The sequence below is a fragment of the Bombus pascuorum genome, chromosome 14 (assembly GCF_905332965.1).
Source record: "Bombus pascuorum chromosome 14, iyBomPasc1.1, whole genome shotgun sequence".
Classification (NCBI taxonomy): Eukaryota; Metazoa; Arthropoda; class Insecta; order Hymenoptera; family Apidae; genus Bombus; species Bombus pascuorum.
This window is the reverse complement of record NC_083501.1, coordinates 11,351,274-11,373,340: the sequence shown is the minus strand read 5'-3', so window position 1 is coordinate 11,373,340 and position 22,067 is coordinate 11,351,274. Positions and strand designations below refer to the sequence as shown.

General features: G+C 48.2%; 2 protein-coding genes across 2 annotated transcripts; both read left to right on the top strand.

The window, feature by feature from the left end:
• Nucleotides 1–15,902: 15,902 nt before the first annotated feature.
• Nucleotides 15,903–17,006, top strand: LOC132914150 (uncharacterized). The gene has a single exon (XM_060972988.1). It carries the CDS (start codon nt 15,903–15,905, stop codon nt 17,004–17,006), a length of 1,104 nt encoding a protein of 367 aa, XP_060828971.1.
• A 947-nt stretch (nt 17,007–17,953) lies between these two features.
• LOC132914149 (uncharacterized) lies at nt 17,954–21,091 on the top strand. Its single transcript, XM_060972987.1, has one exon. It carries the CDS (start codon nt 17,954–17,956, stop codon nt 21,089–21,091), a length of 3,138 nt encoding a protein of 1,045 aa, XP_060828970.1.
• Nucleotides 21,092–22,067: the final 976 nt, after the last annotated feature.

The window sequence follows — 22,067 nt, the reverse complement described above, 5'->3', positions numbered from 1 at the left end:
TGACCTGTTTGTACATTCGGTTAAATTGTAAATAACGTCAGTTATATAGAGTTTAATGTTGGGAAAATCCACTATTTTAGATACACCCGAGGACGTGTGATAGTCAGAATAACCGTGTCGGAAATGAAAGGACATAATAATTTCCCTGACATGTTATTGAGGAGCTAAATATCATATTTATATCTTGTGGTAGTGTATAAATCAAAATATGATTTAATTACCGACAATGATAAACTTTAAAATACATATATATAAGTAGAGTATCTTATCGAAAATAATTTTTGTATATTTTTCGTTCTGCTGGTCATATGTATGATATCGCATCATGTCCTGATTCCAGAGCGTGAGCATGGGAGACTGGGGTTGAAGGTAACAATTTGTCTTTGAATTACAATTACCGAAAATCTATTATATTTGCAGCAAAAGCTCTTATACTAAAGTCCTACATAGCTATTTGATAATGAGTCACAGCAGTTCGCTTTATGACAAGTAATATTCACGTTATTAATAAAAAATAGAGACCGGAGAAAGTGTATTACAACTATCCCTTAGCATGCTATGGGGTCAATAGTAGTATAATATTCTTTTTCTTTAAAATCAAAATATTTATTAAATTAAATTGTAACTGCAAATAAAAGAAATTATTATGACACAAAATAATTGCCTTCATACAGAAATATATAAATATAAACCACATTCTTTAAAAACTGACAGTTTATCTGACTCTTTATCTGAGTTTAAAACTGACTTATCTGCAATCGCGAAACATGTCTCATGGCGAAGGGGTATGATGTATTTTTTGTATTCCTGTCAGTTCTTCTAACTTTCGTACGAGGCATACTAATGAGAATTTAATTATAATTTTTATTTGTAGAAGAAAATCAAATTCATTAAGCAATTTAATAAGAATACGTACTTTAGTAATAATAAGATAGAAACAAATTATAATAAAAAATTATTAATACTAGTTATAATATTATAATATATTATATTTATATAGTTATATATTATAATATTATTAATAATTAACACGTGATACAACTTCTTTGATTTTTAGAACTGGTATAAACTTTGTCATTGATTGACAGTTAACCGTCGGAAAAATAAGAACATCGGAAATTTTTTAATGATTGCGTAGAGGTTGCATCAACCGAAGTCAATCGTGAAGTTTTTTCTTTTTTTATACGTGAAGAAATCCTCATGGACATCCCTTCCGCTCTTCTGGGAAGTGGCGGGGTAGTGTCTCTCGTCAGTTTTTTAACTGCTCCATAGAGCTCTTCCATGCGGAACTCTGCAGTGTCTTCGACGTTCGGGAGGGTGTCCATGTTTCATCTGATTTCGGCTTGTTCTGGCGTGTCCGAACATTCCTGGTCTTCAAGTAGGAGGGCTGACTACAACGCTTCCGCGGTTGATCGCCAGTTGGAGGTTTCCCCATGTGGCGTTTGCAGCGTGGATGCCGTTTCTTCCCTCCTATTTTTTCCCGTGACCGTCTTGTATACGATTCCCCAGGGCTCTTTGTTTACCTTCTTTGATGACAAATTCTTGCCACCTCCGGGTTTTCGCTTCCGTCACTGCCTTTTTTTTTGTAAATCCGCATGTTTCGGTATCTCAGTTTCTCCAGTTCCCTCGCTGCTGGGTCTCTGGTCGCTTGATAACTTCCTCTTCCCCGGTAGGTGCGTCGTTTTGCTTTGGTGAGTTTCGGCGCCCACCATGGCACCGATTTGTTGTGCCATTTCATCCTCGAGATGGCCGCGTCGCAGGCTCTTCTCAGGAGGGGGGCAATAGCGACAGCGGTGCCCCTGGAGAAGCCGATCAGCCCAGAGCAGGGGCAGATTAGCATGCTTTCTCGAGTGGAGACACTCGACAACGGCTTTGTAGCAGTCGAATGGTTGGACCTCGTGGTGGTGGGAGTATACATCTCTCCCAATTGTGACATTAGGGCGTTTGAAGACTTCCTAGACGAGATGGGGGAATGCATACGAAGATGCCTCCCTCGCCAGATTCTCGTGCTGGGGGACTTCAACGCCCACTCCACGCTGTGGGGCAACAGAAGAACTACCGCGAGGGGCAGAGAACTGACTGACTGGGCCGCGGGTCTGAGTCTAGTCTTAGTCAACCGAGGCTCGGAGTTCACCTATGTGCGATGGAGAGGAGCGTCGGCCATTGATCTTACATGGGCAACGCAGAGGCTCCATCCCAGAATACAGAACTGGCGGGTGGCAGTAGAGATGGAAACACTATCCGACCATCTCTACGTGCTGATGGACATCTAACCCGCCAGAAGGGGTAGAAGAAATAATACCACAGGAAGAACACCGGGCCGCCCGGGGCCACCTCCTCCTGGCAAAAGGGAACTGAGAGAGAGGGACAAGGACATGCTCCGGGCGACGGCCACCGTAGCGGCATGGTGTTGGGACGCCAAAAAGAACAAAAGCCGAGGAAACGTGGACATGGAGGCGCAGGAGCTGGGAAACTGGATGAAGAAGGCCTGTGATGCCTCCATGCCAAGGACCAGCACCAAGATTAGACGCAACAACAGCGGCGTCTACTGGTGGTCGCAGGAGATCGCAGACCTGTGCGACGACTGCTGCAAAGCCCGCAGGCTATATGCCAGAGCCAGGAGAAGGACCTGGAACCGCGATGAGGAAGAGATTTACACGAGGTACAGGGCCTACAGAGAGGCCAGAATGGCTCTGCAGGGGTGCATAAGAGCTGCTAAGGAAGCATCGTGGAGGCAGCTGTTGAATCGGTCGAGTCCGATCCATGGGGGAGACCGTACAAGATGGTGTTGAAAGGACTCAGACCATCTATCGCCCCCCCCCCCCCCCAATAACCGAGAACATGGATCGAGAGTTGCTGACCAGGGTAATCGACACGCTGTTTCCACGACAGGAAGAGGAAGAAGAAGAAGACCCCGTGCTGCACTGTGAGGACGAGGACGTGACTCCCCCGGAGGAGAGGGGATGCTCCCAAAGCAGTGGTGCGTCAGCGGTGGATCAACAAGGAACCCACATCTCAAAGGCTGAATTGGAGGTAGCTACCAAGAAGATGGCGGCCAGAGATGTGGTTCCGGGACCGGACGGAATCCCTGGGCGGGTGTGAGCAGAGACTATGGACATCATGGCCCCCCGCCTGCTGCATTTATACAACAGATGCCTGAGGGAGGGCGCATACCCTCGGGCGTGGAAGGATGCCAAGCTGGTGCTGCTAAAGAAAGATGGTCGGCCGCTGGAGTCTCCATCAGCTTACAGGCCGATCTGCCTCCTGGACGAGGTGTGCAAGCTTTTTGATGCCGCCCGCCTGGAGGCATTTATGGAGTCTAGAGAACCAGTTCGGTTTCCGTCGCGGGAGATCCACCATTGATGCAATCCGTAGGCTGAGAGATAGGGTGGAGAATGTGGTTGCCCGAGATGGGATCGCGATTGCGGTCTCTCTCGACATCACCAACGCCTTCAACTCAATTCCGTAGAGCAAGATCCTGGAGGCCCTGCGATTCTTCAAGGTCCCAGGGTACCTCCAGAGGATTATAGGGGCATACCTCCGGGAAAGATGGATATCGTATCGATCTACGGAGGGAGAGGAGAGAAGACCGGTGGAGCGCGGAGTACCCCAGGGATCGGTTCTTGGGCCGATGCTCTGGATTACAGTTTACGATTACGTACTTCGCAGCCCGATGCCCCCCAACACGGGATTGATCTGCTACGCGGACGACAGTGAGGGCCATAGGAGAACTTGGACTGAAGGTTGCTCCGGCCAAGACCGAAGTTCTCGGGTTCTTCAATAAAAGGTGCAGAGGACCACCCCCGGCTGGACTAGCAATCAACGTCGACGAGGTAGAGGTACAAGTGGGGAACCAGCTGAGGTACCTAGGCCTAACCATCGATGACCAATGGTCCTTCGAACCCCACTTCGAGAACCTCGCCCCGAAGGTGACAGCTGTGGCTAACGCCCTCTGCGGTATCCTCCCGAACATCGGAGGTGCCGGGATGGGAGTGCGCAGACTGTACAATGGGGTGGTCAGGGCAAGAGTGATGTATGGCGCACCTATCTGGGCACCTATCGCATGCGTCCGCTACCGTCCTGGCGACATCCCCTCCATACGTGCTGCAAGCCCTGGCTCTCCAGATCTATGAGAACTCGAGAGCCGGGGACGGAAGCGAAAGCTCACAGGAGCTGAGAAGTGCGGTCGAAGAGGAAACGTAGGAGAGGTGGCGGCTCCTACTAGAAGAAGAAGCGAAGAAGATATCCCACCGTGCGGTAGACGCGGTCCTACCCGTTTGGGACAGGTGGAAAGAAGCGCGGGGTGTTCCGCTGACCTACAGGCTTACCCAGGTGCTCACTGGGCACGGTGTGTTTGGTGAGTTCCTGCTGAAAATACAACGCGAGGTGACCAACACCTGTCACTACTGTGGGGAGGCGGAGGACACCGCTCAACACACCCTGCAATACTGCCCTGCATGGGCCATGCTGAGGCATACCTTGATCACGAAGATTGGAGGAGACCTGTCCCCAAGGGGAATCATGGAAGCGCTGCTGCGAGGCCGGTCGGACTACGAGGCTGTCCGCGATTTTTGTGAGCGGGTTATGCTCATAAAAGAGCGGGCAGAGAGACTGAGGATTCAAGCCGGCCATCCAGCACGGGTGCAGCGGGTAAGGAACTCAGGACGCAACGGTGGGAGGCCGCCATCTCCCCCAACGAATCCGGTAAGATGACCATGAGACCCGGGGATGGCTGCCCCGGGAGTCATTCGGAAGTAGCCCCTCCGTAGCTAGGAGGGAAGACGCGGGAAAGAGGACTTTCAGGAAAATTTTCAGTAGTGAGATCCCTGGAGCCTCTTTCTTGTGCGTTGAGCAGCCACGTGGTGGTTTTAGTCGGTAAGAGCCTGACACTACCCGGTTTCCGCTTGCGGGGGCCGGATGTCCATGAGGATTTCCCCACGTAAAAAAAAAGTCGCCATTACATGGCCGTGTACATCCGGGATCTCTGGATTCGTCGTCAAGCGAGGTAGCGGCTTTGTGGCAGTTCAATGGACGAACGTCGTGGTGGTGGGTGTTTACATCTCCAACTGCGGAATTCGGGCGTTTGAGGACGTCCTGGACGAGATGGGGGAATGCATCAGGAGATGCTTCTCTCGTCAAGTTCTCGTGCTAGGGGACTTCAACACGCACTCAACGCAGTGGGGAAACAGCAGAACCACCGCGAGAGGAAGAGAGCTGACGAACTGGGCTGCAGGTCTGGGATTGCTCCTGGTGAACCAAGGCTCGGAAAACACCTGTGTGGGATGGAGGGGAGCCTCGGTGATTGACCTCACGCGGGCAACTCCGAGGCTCCATGCGAGAATCCAAAACCCGCGGGTGGTCGTAGAAATGGAAACACTATCTGATCATTTCTACGTGCTGATGGAGATCCAACCCGCCGGGGACAGAAGAAGTGACCACACGGGAAGGACACCGGGCCGCCTGGGGCCGCCCCCTCTCAGATGGAAACTTAAGGAGAGGGACCAAGACATGCTCCGGGCAACAGCCACCGTAGCGGCATGGTGCTGGGACGCCAAAAAGGATAAAGATAAAGGAGACGTGGACATGGAGGCACAGGACCTTAAGAAATGGATGACGAAGGCGTCCATGCCACGAACCAGCAGCAACGCTAGACGCGACAACAGCGGCGTCTACTGGTAGTCGCAGGAGATCGCGGACCTACGAGAAGACTGCTGCAGAGCTCGCAGACGATACGCCAGAGCTCGACGGAGAATTTGGGGTCAAGACGAAGAGGAGATCCTGGTGAGGTACAGGGCCTACAGAGAGGCCAGAGTAGCCCTACAGGGGTCGATAAGAGAGGCAAAGGAGAAGTCGTGGAGGCAGCTGCTCGACTCGGTCGAGACCGATCCATGGGGGAGACCGTATAAGCTGGCCCTGAAGAGGCTTCGACCCTCGGCCCTCCCGCTCACGGAAAGTATGGATCCGGGGCTCTTGTACAGAGTAATCAGCACGTTGTTTCCACGACAAGAAGCAGAGGACGACCCCACATCGCACTTGGAGGAAGACGACTTGGTCCCCCTGGGTAAGAGGGGATGCGCTCAGAGCAGCGGAGCGTCAACAATGGAATGCCTGTAGACCACAATCTCAGAAGAGAAGCTGCGTACGGCCACGAAGAAGATGGCAGCCCGGAACGTGGCTCCAGGACCGGATGGAATCCCTGGGCGGGTATGGGCTGAGACCATGGACATCATGGCCCTCGTCTGCTGCATCTGTATAACAAGTGCCTGAGGGAAGGCGCATACCCTCAGGCGTGGAAGAGTGCCAGACTGGTGTTACTAAGGAAGGACGGACGACCGCTAGATTCTCCATCAGCTTACAGGCCGATCTGTCTTCTGGACGAGGTGGGCAAACTATTTGAGAGGATAATTGCCACCCTAGAAACGCATATGGAGACCAGGAAGCCAGGATGGCACAGTAGCCAATTTTTCCAAAGTCTAGCGGCGTATTACCTTTTCTGCCGGGATTATTTCAAGTCCCGCGGCATGTTGCTTTATCCTCCTGATCGATCTTCAGAGTCCGGCGGCGTATTGCTTTTTCCACCGAATAATTATTAATTATTGTTGCTTTTTTGGAGTGTGCAAAATAAACAAGTCCAGCGGTGTATTGCTTTTAATTGCGCGCAAAATTAAAATTTGCATAACGGCAGCATGAGCTAGCCGTTTATGCACGTACTTTTTTTTCCTTCTTTAAAATTGCGTGCTGTGACGTCTGCTGCAGTATGGCAGCGTCCGCAATAAGTAGCGCCTCACTCCTGCCGTCGGTGCGTCAGCGTGCTTGTGGCTGCGGTCGGTATAGTTGCAGCCGGTAAGCGAGCGCGTGCGAAGTTCCAGCGTAGTTCGCGTGGCTGGCTCCGTCCAAATATGGCGGGTTGTGCGCTGTTTCCAGGGTAGCCCTTGTGGCGGCGTCGCGGTCGCTCATCCCCAATATGGAGACCACCTTCCATTCACCATCCTCCTGCCACCTCGAGGGTGATAACATGTGGGTGGCATTACCTGCGACCGTGGTTGCCTTCCTCTGCCGTGTTTCCGAACTCTGACGTCAGTCTTGTAGGCGTTCTTCCAGGGCCTTCATTGGTGAAGTCCCGAGCTCTTCAGATTTCCTCTCGAGGGGAAAGAGACACTCCTCCCCCCCTACCATCAAATTACGCCAGCTCTAAAGAAGAGGCGTGACACCGTGCACTCTACTGACGGACGCAACCGGTCTTCTCGGGTTGCTTTTTCCGGAGGACCTCGATCTCCTTCTCCAGTACCTCCACATGCATCTCCGCCATTCTGGTAGCTACAGTGCCATAGGCGGACCCCATCCTCCTTATTAGTTCCATTGTGCTCGCGGCAATGGGTTTTTTCCGCCTCTTTTAGAGTCTTAATGTAGGTGTTTTTCAGGTTCGATGATATTTTCGCCACCTGTATTATCTCCTCTACCCGCCGAATTAGTTCGGCTTCTATGTCCGCTGTGAAGAATGTTCTTATCTCCAAGGCTAGCTCCATAGGTATGTCTGGAGCTGAGGGTGTCAGTTTCTTTTTTCTTCCTATAGATGTCGCTGATGAGGACGAGACTCTATAGGCTATCGGCTCTTCGACGTCCGAACTCGCATTTCCCTGCGAGTTTTTTGCCGTGTTTCCTGTGCCTGACGCTATGACTGGGACCATGCCTGAACCCTTTGGTCTATCTATCCTGTCTGCAACTTTCTTGGATTTCCTGGTTACCTTTGACGCAGGCTCCATTCCTTCCTCGAAGGAATTTAAATCTGGATACTGAACAGATCCTCTTCAACCGATCTACCTGTTTTCAAAACAGCTAGTCAAGTGCCCTTGCAGTGCGTCGGTAGAATATGTTGATGCACCATCCTATATAAACCACATGTTCGTTCGCGTATGTGCATATTTAGAAATTCTACGTATGTAAATTAGTTAATTGGAATGACAAGATAAATTTTTTGTTATTTAAGATTTCGGTCCAAACATTTACCGGAAACTGCACTTGTGAATTTGCTTCTTTTAATGTGCGTTAAATTTCCATGTCCAGAAATGTTCGTAATGTACATTTACTATTCCAGAGTTATTAAGTGATTCTTCGTCGGTATTTAATATCATCGTTGGGAAATTGGAATTGTGTTGACTTTTTCGAGACATTCATTTGCAAAAATGTTGTTTTCTTTGAGAGTCTTCTGTTCTTAACTCCTGAACTTTTTGAAAGCTATATAGATGTAAATTTTCTTGCTTCAATACGGACTATACGATGCTGTTGTCGATACCTGCTTCTGCAGCAATAATCCTCGCACTCAAGATTGAATTTCTTTGACTACGGTATCCTGTCAGTAAAGTTATGAATTGATTCTGCTTTTTTGAAACTCTTCCATTTTTTTGCCTTAATATGGCTAAAACGTGACAATGTAGCAACGAAAAGTTTATTCAGAAAGAAAAATTAACTATATTCTCCACCAATGCTTTCATCTTCTTTTTGTAACTCGAAGTTAATCGGGAGCAGTCAGAGTATTGAAGAAGTTTCTTTTAAAAGCAAGTGTATTGCATACAGTCTATATTCTCTTTTTACGGGTACCCTTACCTGGATACGAACATCAAACAGGGCCCGGGTTCCCTAGGACCAATCGAGGTCGGGTTCACGCCCGACCGACGCACAAGGTACCCACTTGCTTCCTTTAATAGCTAGGCCTGGCAGGGGCCTTCGCTCGTCTAAGGTAAAACGGGGCCATCTTTCCTTAAGCCCTACCGTCTCCCGGGACGGTCCCGGAACAGTTGGTACGCTGCTCACACGCCGGCGTAACCGTTTCCAGAGTACGAGTGGGGATACCTCGCATCCGGGGGACCGGCCGCCTAGCCAGCGACTCGGCTATAAACCACTGCCACCACGAGTCCATACCCAATTTTCGGACAAGCAGAGGGGTCGCTACTCCCTCCGGGCTATTACTCGTCTTGCCCATGGTACCAACTTATGTCGTTGGTGGGACCACCGTGTGGATGTACGGTCATGTCACTGCTGGCTCGACGACCTGCTAACCGAGCATTCAGCAGATCCAAATGGGACTTCACGCAAGCGGGGACCTGCGGTACTTTTGTACCCAGGATGTTATCCCGGCGGTTCCATCCTTCGCATCAGGATCGTGGGTGCGCTACTACCCAAGACCGCGTAGAGAGAGTATGGCCGCACTTAAGCGCACGCGTACTCCCGGCGATCTTCCCTGCGGAGTACATAGAGGACTCACGTAAGCGGAACGCTCGTTCCGACGGTCCTCCTTGGCTGCGGGAACGTGGGTTTGCCAGCCCTCATAGGCTTACGCCCTTCCTGCGTTGCAAGTGTATTGCAGTGTTAGTTATTAATTTAGTGTTAAGTTAGGACAAGTGATACATTGTAAGTAGTTTAACAGAGCTATCGGTGATGAAAACCGACCGCCGATAGTTTTCTGTTCAGTTTTAAGGTTTTGCTTTTTATTTTTAAGTTGCTTTTATTTTTTTACATTCATTTCTCTGTCTCGTCCGATATAATCAGATTCAGGATCTCGACACTGATATATCAAAGCATAGGAGAAACAGTCCGAAAATGGTGAACGGCGAGAATGGATTCGCGATAAATTAGTGTGGAGATGTGCGCGCTCATCCTACTCCGTCGACTACCAAGGAACAAACAGAATATCGTCCTATCTTTGGTTGTTCTGATAGAATTATTCCAAAAGGACTATGAATATAGTCATTTAAATAGCGAATGTCTCCAAGCATTCGTAGAATTCGTATCGTTTAATCATTCGAAACGGTCATTTCAGTTTCGTTCGTGTCCTTGTATAGTTAAGTTAACGACGTTAACATTTTCCGCACTAGTCGTAGAGTAAAGAACCGTTTTAATCTCTAAGCATTCTCATCTACACTTCTGGATTCATCAAATTAATCAGTCGAAAATGATCAACTGACGAATCTATGCGAACTCTTTAACGGTATGCAGTATATCCAAGATTTTTTTTCCTCAGTGAACAGATAATTTCATGCGGATATTTTAACTGCAAACATCATCGCAGAGTTGCGTATAAATTTTATCTGAGCAGTCGAAGGCAATTCAGTTTTCAACTTTCTTGAGCTAAATGAATTAGTATTCTATCATTCTGTAATTGCAAACTTCCGAATTTATACAACTCCGCGTTGGGCATATCGAAATTGCTTTGAGTTCTTCTCAGCATCTTTTCTTTTAAGGAGGAGGTCACACCAGAAAGTGTTTAGTTTCGCTTGTAATCGTTCGCAAACGGACTGTCCATCTCTCCAAAACGAGTGTTTCGTACCTTCTTCATTCCCTTTTCATCTGGTCTCCCAAATTGAGGCACTTCCCCTTGACTTCGTACATCAGAAATCGCAGACTACAAAATTACTCATGTTCATACACTGCTTCTCTCGAACTACTCACGCCGTATGCTACATTGTATTTGTAGCCGCGCAAAGTGTTTGATTGCTCGCTTCATACTTCCTTTCTGTTCCTTAATCCGTCTAGCCTTCATCACTGTAGCGCAGAACAACATGAAGTGTTGTCAGTGCCCATCCTTTCCCGACACCGTCGTTATTACGTTGTCTATCTCAGGTTTACACCGATCTCGCTTTCAAAGAGTAGCTGTTACCGCTGTACATCTGGAACTTGTGCTTAAAGAGCACATGCTCGACATTATCTTTCTCATTTCTGCATTCCAAACACCTTGTGCGTGTTTCCTTGCTTCTTCTATACCGGTAGTAATTGAAAATGCCATGACCAGTAAGAATTTACATCGTATAATAATCAATGTTATGTTTCCTTTTTTTGTAGAAGATGGTTAGATTCTGTATCAGTCTTCTTATCCAATTATCAGGACTGTAATGAGCCCATTCATTCCTCCGCTGATCCTCCGCCTCCTGCTTGTACTTGCTCTGGTCAACCACGGTCGAAAGCTCTCTCTATTCTCTAATTTCTACTACTTTGGCCCATACAGGCGCCGCATATAATACTACCGATACCCAGACCACAAAATAGAGTCTTCTAGCAGAGCCGCCGCACGGGCTATCTCGGACACTACCCGAGAGCATCTTCGCGCAGGGCCCCCCCTGTGTTGAAGGCCACCAAACGGATTCCTGCGTCTGATGAAGATGATACTAGCAGAAGGGAGGGTATGGAGCAAGGAATGGAGCCTGTGTCAAAGGTAACCAGAAAATCCAAGAGGATTGTAGATAGGACGGGCAGACCAGAGGGTTCAGGCATCGATGTGGCTATGGAGTCAAGCGCCGAATCAGACACCGGAACCACCGTGACAGGAATCTTGCAGGGAAGTGCGAGTTCGGACGTCTTAGAGCAGATGGCCTGTGGAGCCTCTTCCTGATCAGCGACGTCTAGGGGAAAAAAGGAAGCTGACACCCACAGGTTCAGACGTACCCATGGAGCTGGCTTTGGAGACGAGGACATCCTCCACAGCGGACATAGGAGCCGAATTAATTCGGCGGATAGAGGAGATAATACAGGTGGCGACAATATCATCGAACCTGAAAAACACCTACATTAAGACTCTAAAGGAGGCGGAAAGAACCCATTGCCGCGAGCACAATGGAACTGCGGTACTTAAGAAGGAGATCGAGGTCTTCCGGAAAGAGCAACCCGGAAGATCGGGTGCGTCCGTCAGGAGAGAGCACGGTGTCATGCCTCCACTGTAGAGCTGGGGCTCCCCAAGAAGGATGATGTGGGGAAGAAGAAGCGTCTCTCTGTCTTCGGGAGAAAATTTGAAGAACTCGGGCATTCGCTAATGAGAACCCTATAAGAACGCCTACAGGACTGACGACATAGTCCAGAAACATGGCAGAGGAAGGCAACCACGGTTGCGGGTAATGGCATCGAAATATTATCACCCCCGAAGGGGCAGGAGGGTGGTTAATGGAAGGTAGTCAAGCCTCGCGACTGCCCCCAAAAGGAGGGCCGATGCCGGCGAACAGGAAGGTAGTGCTCCCTCGCCTTCCGCGGTCATGTGCGGTGACCTTAATGCTAAGCGAGCGGACGAAGACATCGTACGCTAAATTGCTGGCGACGACTAGACGGAAAGTCCAGCTAGCCGAAGTCGACATTGAACGAGTGAGAATCAAGAAAGCGATGATTGGGAATATCATTTTGGAAATTCCCGGAGATATAGAGAGAGACAAGACACCCGCCCTTGCAGTACGGTTGGCACAATCCCTGGACCCGGTCACGGTAAATGTCACGGCTCCAATAAGAGTTGGAGTCCCTGGAGTCCATTGTTGGAGTCCAACAAGGGTCCCTGGAACCGACCTTCCCTGTCGTTCCTCTTCCAGTTGCATGATAACCATCGGTGCAAGCCTGGGGAGGTATCACTCGCAACACCGATGGGGCCTGGAGGCTCCGAGACCCACTGCGCCGTAAATTTTTTAACCTTATTAGACTTATCCATTTTGTTAATATTAATTATAGTTTAGTCCATGTTCAATGCTGAAGTTTCACATAATTCACCATTCTATTTTCGTTTTCCGTTAACTAACTCACGTCATCATAGTATCATTATTCCATTTCCATTTACCTAAAATCCTTGCCAAAGTCATCGTTGATATTTAAAATCTATAAATTTTGCCTGTGTCGATATAGTTTCAAAAGTCCACTCCTACATGAAGTTAACTAACTGAACAACCGTTTATTCCTCAAAACCTTATATCTGCTTCGTCCTTCTATATCCATTTTATTCCATTTTTGGTTTATCTTACATAACAGAAATCGCTTTAATATTTACTAATATAGCGATTTATTAATATTATTTATTACTACTATAGTAATATATTAGGATTATCCATTAAAACATTTAATCTACCCGTTACGTCGCGTGAGATAATCCGCACGCCATCCCTCGTTGTCTGGCCGCCAAAGGTCCACGTACCGTTATTCACATCAACAAACCTAAGGCCCCCCATAAACTTGATCTTTCTAACTTAATCGTTTTAACTTAATCTTATTAACTTGAAGGAATTTCTAATCTTGTAAGTGTTTTCGGTTTATGGATGGTCCTTAGAACAGTCTTTAGGTTTATTGTGCGCTCTTAAAAATCACGGCGAAAGCAGGCTTTTCCCATGAACAATGTCACTCACGAGCCACGCTGGTAGGAGGCTTCCCCCATCTATCGTTCTTCATTAACATTGGTTATAACCAATGGGCATCACGGATCGCTATCCTCACTTTCCTAACGAAAAGTGTGAACAACGAATCCACTTCCTTCGTACAAAAAACACACCCATACCGAGTTTTCTTCCGTAATAACACGAGAGCGGACAGTCAACAGTAAAATCTCAGCTCGCAAGAAGTCAAAAGTCCGGCATCAGTTCGTGTTACGACCGTTCGCGGAGAGACGCGGTCGCGAGGAAAACGCGTCAGCGAGAGGCGTAAATTCTCGCTACGATTCGTGTAATCGACGCCTCGAAATAGTCGTTCCCCTTGTTTCAATTAAGATAACAGGGGTGGTTCAATGAATTTAATACTGTGTTAACAGGTTAAGATAACATGTATTTTTAACAACAAGGTAGATGATTGTAAAGACGTCACAACTTGTTTCGTGATAAATACAGTTAGTGATTCAACTCGACTTCTGACAATTCTCGTTATTTGCAGTATGAATGTTCGGATGAGACTTTGTAAATGCGACTGTTCAGATAGAATGTTCGTTTGAGACTTTGTAAATGCGACTGTTCAGTTAGAATGTTCAATTAAGACTGACGATCTTAGACCGATTCTGTGTCTTTCGAAACACGATCCATACTAAACCTCGCGGCGTAACAGCACCATACGTGACAGAACGAATATTTCCGCAGTAAACAAAAAGGATGGGTCCTTGAGATTATTGAAGGCGCGCCGCGATGATGTGCGGACATCTGGTTGCCAGCCTGCCCGCGGTAGGTGTTCCGGTCGAGGAGAGTGTCGCTCGACGTAACAGTTCGCAAACAGACAAAAGTCCGGCGCCAACTCGAAAAGAGTCAAAATTTAGTCGCTATCTCGAAAAGTGGCTAATACCTATACGAGTCGAATACTTTGAACCTGATTGTAAAAGACATTACAATTCGACATCGTAGCCTAACCCACGAGTATCTCCGAACATTTATATAATCAGTGAAAATAGTTGTCGGAAATAAAATATATGTTATAATCTGTTAATCACAGTGTTATACTAACTCAACCCCTATTATCCTAACAGAAATAAGGGGATCGACCTGTTCGTGGCATTGATTATTCTATTCGTAACGGGAATTTACGACTCCTGTTGACGCGCTTCCTCGCGATCGCGTTTCCCCGCGACTGGACGAAAAAACAACCGGATTATTACCAATATAGACATTAGCCACTTTGAAACCTCTACCTTGTTAAAGTAAGTTTGAATTCTTATTTTAATATTACTATCAATGATACCTATTGCTTAATTATAATCCTCAATGTGAATAGACCACAGCAAATATTTTGATGATTTGTGTATCGCTACTCTCTCCTCTTTTAGTTCTTCATATATTACTACAAGTTATTTATTTATTTACAAATCTCAATTTGATCATTATATTAGTTCGAGTCCTATCTATTATTAATTACTATTAATCCAATATCACTATAACTATATAATATATGTTACGTCGGCCGACTCTCTACCTGAGCCGGACCTCACATCGCGGACGGATGGCAGCCAGATGCCCGCACATCCTTATCGCATACTCTTGAAAACACTCGCAGCCTGACTATAAATCTCAGAAAACTCTGGCGAAAGTTTTTCATCGCAAACAAGGGCTTTTCCACGAAAGCGTTTTCTAAGGTTTCTGGTTAGCGTCTGGAAAACACGTGAACGCTAAGTGTTCACACGTGCGATGCCTCCTACTCCCAACTTTCCATCGAGGGTGGCTAATACCCTTCCTAGTCCATCGATAGTCTTACTAACCAATAGAAACAATTTCTATTACCCTCACTTCTCCAACCAAAAACTGTCATCAACAAATCAGATGATTCCGTGCGTTAGACACACCCTTCCTTAGCTCACCTCCGACACAGCATCGTCACGATAAAGTCAGTTCGTCTTCGTCCTCAAATCAGTCAATACGTCTACAACTATCGCTCAGTCCAGCAAACTCACTGAGAAGCATCGTAAAGTCGCAATCTAACATTCTAACCGATCAGTCGCAGTCGAAAACTCTCTGTACGGTCGCGTCCAAATTAATCACATTGTATAAGATCTAACTCGAACATTCTAGTGGTAACTTCCGACACTATTTAAACCGATATCTTATATAAACTGTAAGTGTTATTCTGATATAAATATATATATTTATTCTACAACCGTAGAATAAGTTGCATTCATTGAATCATCCCGGTTATCCTAAACGAAATGCGGGGAGCGACCATTTCGCGGCGTCGATCAGCCGAATCGTAGCGAGAATTTACGACTCTCGCTGACGCGTTTCCTCGCGACCGCGTCTCTCCGCGAACGGTCGCAACATTTGGTCCTTCGAGCCGGATCACGTGTCAGTGAAAAGGTGGACTTATCAGTGACCATACAGTGCCACGTGAATCCATCATAATTGGCGGAAGCGTTACCACTCCAGCGAGGTCAGGCGCATCACCTTCGAAGAGGTACAACCCGTTGGTCGAGGAACGCAACCACGCAACCTCCCGCCGCAGCGGGACAATCAGCAACATCGCAAGTACAACCATTTCGACTTCTCTACCATTGTGTCACCTTCGGGAAGGATCACCTTCCTCGCGAAGCGCACATCAACCACAGTCCGCTGCATAGTGACAAGCGATATCTTGCCGCCGGAACAACTTCGGTCTCATACCGCAACTCTAAGGTAAGCCCAATCAAAGTATCGAAATCAGCAATGGCGCCCAATCTGGAAGAGCGCACAAAACAGTTGATACTAAAACGAGAGGGGTTCAGAAAAGAATTAGAGGCAGTTCGCGCAATACTCGACAGTTATGAGGAAGGGGCCCCTATCCACGCCATCCAACGTAGTTTGAAAGAGTTAGAGATAGAATTCGCATCATTCAAAAAGAATCAGTGTGACCTAGACGATAGGGAAGAAGGCCCAACACAGCAGGATCGCGTGAATTTACAACGGACATTCTATACTATCTTCGGGCACGCGTCGGCCATCATTGACACCGCAACGAAACAATCAGAGCCGACGATCCGAGGTCCGACTTCGAACATTTCCTCGCCGGAACCCGTCGAGTTGCCAAAAATTCAGTTACCCACGTTTTCGGGTGCTTACGAGGACTGGCCAGGTTTCGCGGATCAATTTCGTTACACGGTTCACGACAACCCGCGAATCGACGACTGCAAACGTTTGACGTATCTTCGATCCTGTTTAACGGGCGCAGCGGCGCTCACCATATCATCTTTGAATAACGTAGCAACCAATTATTCCGCCGCGTGGGAAATACTAGAGAAAAGGTATAACAGGCCAGAGAAAATCGTGCAGGGACACCTGCAAGAGATATTCAACACAGGCCTCGCATCACGCACAGCACACCTAGACTTGCAATCCTACGCGACCAAACTAGAATCGCATTACAAGGCATTAGAATCTCTCGGACATTTGACTGCAGACTCCGTGCTATTGTATCTATGCACCTTTAGATTAGACCGGGAGACCGATCTCATCTGGAAGGATAAAACACAACACACACCGTTCCCTACATTCACGGAATTCCTCAATTTCTTGAACGATCGGTGTCGAATCATCGAACCTCCAAGGACGACGCGCCAGCCACGCGGGCAGGCATTTGTCACATCACAATCGTCATCAATTTGTCCAATGTGTGGTGGACCGCACAAGATCTGGACTTGTAGAACCTTTAGAACGAAAACCATCGAAGAGCGTTTCAGGGCCGCCGAAGAAATATCGGCATGCACCAATTGTCTGATGACAGGACATACACTCCCACTTTTGCGGACAACGTCATCACACCCTTCTACATAGATCCGATGCTCAAACTGCGGATCGAACCAATTCCAGCAACGGAGAGCCCGCGACGACACACCCAGGCAAAAGCAGAAGTCCCTTGAAACATCCAACTAGTACATCACCAAATCAATCGTACCCTAGTCCAGTATCCGATATCCAACAACAAATCACACAATGACAACTACAGACCGACGCGAATCGGAAAACCGAGTCACTGCCCATAGACTTGGTCACCACACTACCCAACGACCTGTTAATAACTGCACGCATCAACATATTAAACGATAGAGCTCAACCAGTTCGCTGCCGAGCATTGTTAGACACCGGTGCCAGTATGAATTTCATTACCGAACGTCTTGCAAACTCTTTAGGACTTCCGCAACAGAAGTGTTCCATCTCAATCGGAGCCCTCGATGTCTTATCAACGACGTCAAATCGTTTTATTACAGCCACGATCACATCCACTAACGGAACCTATCAACGCACCTTAACATTTCTCATCGTACCAACAATTTCGACATCCATCCCGGATCAACCGATCAACAATCCCAATACCCAAGAATATCCATCTTGCCGATCCAACATTCCATGTACCATCCCCAATCGATATTTTGCTGAGCTCAGGGCCCACCATTGCATCACTATGTGTCGGCCAAATCAACCTTAATCCGCCAACAGGCCCCGACCTCCGTTTACAAAAAACACACTTCGGGTGGGTCATCGGGGGGAGCCCGGTCTTCCCGTCAACGGCCAGGGCATTTCATACCTTCACGGCAGATCTTGAAACGGATCTTACTCGCTTTTGGGAACTCGACGAGGGACCACAAACAAAACACGTGTCAGAAGCGGATCGACGATGCGAGGAACACTTTCAAGCGCACGTCCAACGCACCAGCGAAGGGCGATACATCGTCGCACTCCCGTTTAACGACAAACTTTCCTCACTCGGATCAACTAAAACAATGGCGATGAAACGACTCGCCTCTCTCCAGCGCCAATTCCAACGAGATCAGAAATTCGAAGCAGCATATCGGGCGGTAATTCAGGAATACGTGGAATTAGGGCACATGACGACAATCGCATCACATCACCAATCAGCCGATGAACACTATCTGCCACATCACGGCGTAATCAAGGACTCGAGCACATCTACGAAGCTCCGCGTCGTGTTCGACGGATCCGCACCGAGCACCACCGGAGTTTCTTTGAACGACACCCTTCACACAGGACCGAAGTTACAAGAGGACTTGTTCGATATTCTCTTGAGATTCCGCTCTCATCAGTATGTTCTCACGGGTGATATCGAGAAGATGTATCGACAATTTCTCGTACGCCCGGAAGATCGTAAGTATCAGAAAATTTTGTGGCGCAATTCGAACGGTGAAATCGAAACTTATCAACTCAACACCATCACGTTCGGACTGTCGGCCGCACCCTACCTAGCTATCCGATGTCTCAAACAATTGGCAGACGATGAAGGACATCGATTTCCGCGAGCTTCGTCAGTCTTGCAGCGGGATTTCTACGTCGACGACGCCCTTACCGGGGCTGACACGATGAGCGAGGCATTGTCAATCCGAACAGAACTCACCGAACTTCTCCAACTGGCCGGCCTGAAAATCAGAAAATGGGCATCCAACAACCGCGAGCTACTCAACGGACTATCGGACCACGACATAAACCAAAACCTACAATTGGGTGAGTCCCAACCATTAAAGACACTTGGAGTTTTTTGGAGGTCCTCCGATGATTCAATCCTTTACTCGGTCGCCGCCATGGCCAATATCCCTCACGTTACCAAACGATCGATCAGCTCCGTAATCGCTAGGATTTATGATCCTTTAGGACTGCTCGCGCCAGTAATTGTTCGAGCAAAAATGTTACTCCAGAGAGTCTGGGCACTGAAGGTCGATTGGGATGAATCACTTCCCGCAGATTTCCATTCCGAATGGAGCCGCTATTATTCCCAATTAGCGCTCCTGAACAATATCTCGTTCCAACGCAAGGCAATAATCGGATCCGCAAAAGAAATCGAAATGCATGGTTTCTGCGATGCAAGCGAGAAAGCATACGGAGCTTGCGTTTATCTACGAACCGTTAATCCTGACGGCCACGTGCAGGTCCAGCTTTTAGCTGCAAAATCAAGGGTAGCTCCGCTCAAGTCCCAAACCATTCCTCGGCTTGAATTGAGCGGAGCCCTTCTTCTTACGTCCCTGATGTCTACCATACAGCAGGCTCTATCGCGCAATGTGTCTCGAGCCGTCTACTGGACCGACTCCACCATCGTCCTCCACTGGATAAGCACGTCTCCTCACACACTGAAAACATTTGTTGCCAACCGAATCTCCGAAATCCAGACTAGAACTAGTTCGCGCGATTGGCGCCATGTTCCGACCAACGACAATCCCGCGGATCTAATCTCGCGAGGACAAACACCTGAGGAATTTCTACGCCCGACTATTTGGCAACACGGTCCTGAATGGCTCCAACTGTCTGAAGAACACTGGCCGACATGTACACTGCCACCACAAACGGAATTACCGGAACAAAAACGAGCAACCTGTATGTCCGCAACCCCCGCCGATTATGGATTTCTAGAAAGGTATTCATCTTGGTCTAAGTTGATCAGGATCATCGCTCGCTGTCTCCGTTGGAAACATAAGCATAACCCGACTACACCCATAACGGCAACTGAATTAAATACAGCCCACAACAAGATCATCAAACTATTGCAAGGCATCTATTTTTCCGCAGAAATACGTGCGCTCCAGAAGGATCGAGACGCAACAATAAAAGGAAAGCTCACGCGACTCAACCCGTTCATAGATAAGGAAGGCATATTACGCGTAGGCGGCCGACTTAGTCATTCACTGATACCTTTTCCTCAAAAACATCTTATAATCTTGCCTAAGTCATATGTTACATCACGCATTATCGATCATGCACACAACGTCCACATGCACGCAGGAACACAAGCTACGCTGTACGCCGTACGACGAAGATACTGGCCCATCGACGGTCGAAGTCAAGTTTGGCATACGATCAAGAGCTGCGTCCGTTGCTGCCGCGCTCATCCACCGCCGGTGGATTACATTATGGGTGATTTACCTGAGGCGAGAGTGACCGAGTCACGCCCATTCACGAACGTCGGCGTCGACTACTGCGGACCATTCCATATCAAGGAAAGGAGAGATCGCAACCGCCGCCAGGTCAAGGCATATGTTGCCATCTTTGTATGCTTAGCGGTTAAGGCGGTGCATATCGAACTCGTCGGCGATCTCACTAGCGAGGCCTTCATCGCCACACTCCGAAGGTTCATCGCTCGACGCGGGTTTTGCTCTACCATCCATTCCGACAACGGCACAAACTTTGTTGGCGCGAACAACGAATTACGTGAGCTTCACGAACTCCTACGATCGGACGATCATAATTCCAAGGTGGCCTCATTTCTGTCAGATAAGCACATTGAATGGCATTTTATTCCCCCTCATACCGCGCACTTCGGCGGACTCTGGGAAGCAGCGGTAAAGTCATTTAAACGTCATCTCAAACGCGTAATCGGCAACGAGTTATTCACCTTCGAACAGTTCAACACCCTCATTATTGAGATCGAGGCAATCCTCAACTCACGACCGTTAACTCCGATATCCTCCGATCCGAACGATCTCCTAGTCCTCACTCCCGGCCATTTCATCATCGGCGATTCGCTAATGAGTTTACGGGAGCGAGATTTCAGAGACGTCCCTTCCAATCGGCTCTCCAGATGGCAACATCTTCAGCAGATCAGGCAACATTTTTGGAATCGCTGGCATAAGGAATATTTGAACGAATTGAGCAACCGCAGCAAATGGAACAAGGGTGGGCACAACATCCAGGAAGGCGCAATCGTCATCCTCAGAGAGGACAATGTGCCCTCTATGCAGTGGCCTCTGGGACGAGTTATCAAGGTCCATCCAGGCGACGATGGTGTCATCCGAACGGCTACGATTCAAACGGCGAAAAACATCGTGGATCGAGGCATCAAAAGACTTGTCCCACTGCCAATCCAGCCTGACTTCGAGGAATCCGGACAATCAGTAGTTGAGACGAGGGGGCATTAGGATCCCAACCAACGCCGCGACACCCAACGTTCATTATCTACCAAGGATCATCACTGGGAGAACGCGAGTCGGGCGGCTCATCGGGGGGAGCCCAGCCTCCCAATCAACTACAAAACCCCGCGTCGTGTCAGACGAATCAGCATCAAGCAACACTGGAGTTCCGTTCAACGCTACCTCTTGGATCAAGCTGGTCCACTACATTCCAGGACCGAGACGGTCCACGATCATCCAAGGACACTTCCTGGGTCGATAATCACAACCGCAAGTTTCCGTACAACCACAAGGATCACGACGGTCGAGACTCCAACGACTCCCGAACAGGACATAAACAACAAACTTGTCAAATTATCATAACTGTTATTTTTCCAGATATAATCTGGACTCTGGAATGGAACAGCATCCATTCATCAGCCTCGGAATCAACCACTGCAAACCACTTTATGTCAACGAGCAAAAGGATCGCAACCTCCACAAAATCCAGAGTCATCGCTCTTGGACAGGGATGCCCCATCCAACTGTCTTCAGCTGGCATCATGCGGATGGCACCACTACCGAGCAGATCAACACCAGATGACTCCGACCTAATCAGCAGCAACGAGGTCTAATGCGAGATCCACCTCATCAAATCAATCACATCATTTTGATCGGTACCCTCTCAACGGGGGGAGGATGTTACGTCGGCCGACTCTCTACCTGAGCCGGACCTCGCATCGCGGACGGATGGCAGCCAGATGCCCGCACATCCTTATCGCATACTCTTGAAAACACTCGCAGCCTGACTATAAATCTCAGAAAACTCTGGCGAAAGTCTTTCATCGCAAACAAGGGCTTTTCCACGAAAGCGTTTTCTAAGGTTTCTGGTTAGCGTCTGGAAAACACGTGAACGCTAAGTGTTCACACGTGCGATGCCTCCTACTCCCAACTTTCCATCGAGGGTGGCTAATACCCTTCCTAGTCCATCGATAGTCTTACTAAC

Bases quoted from the DNA above. Each gene is read 5' to 3' on its own strand.
- LOC132914149 (XM_060972987.1), top strand. From the start codon at position 17,954: ATGGCGATGAAACGACTCGCCTCTCTCCAGCGCCAATTCCAACGAGAT.
- LOC132914150 (XM_060972988.1), top strand. From the start codon at position 15,903: ATGGCGCCCAATCTGGAAGAGCGCACAAAACAGTTGATACTAAAACGA.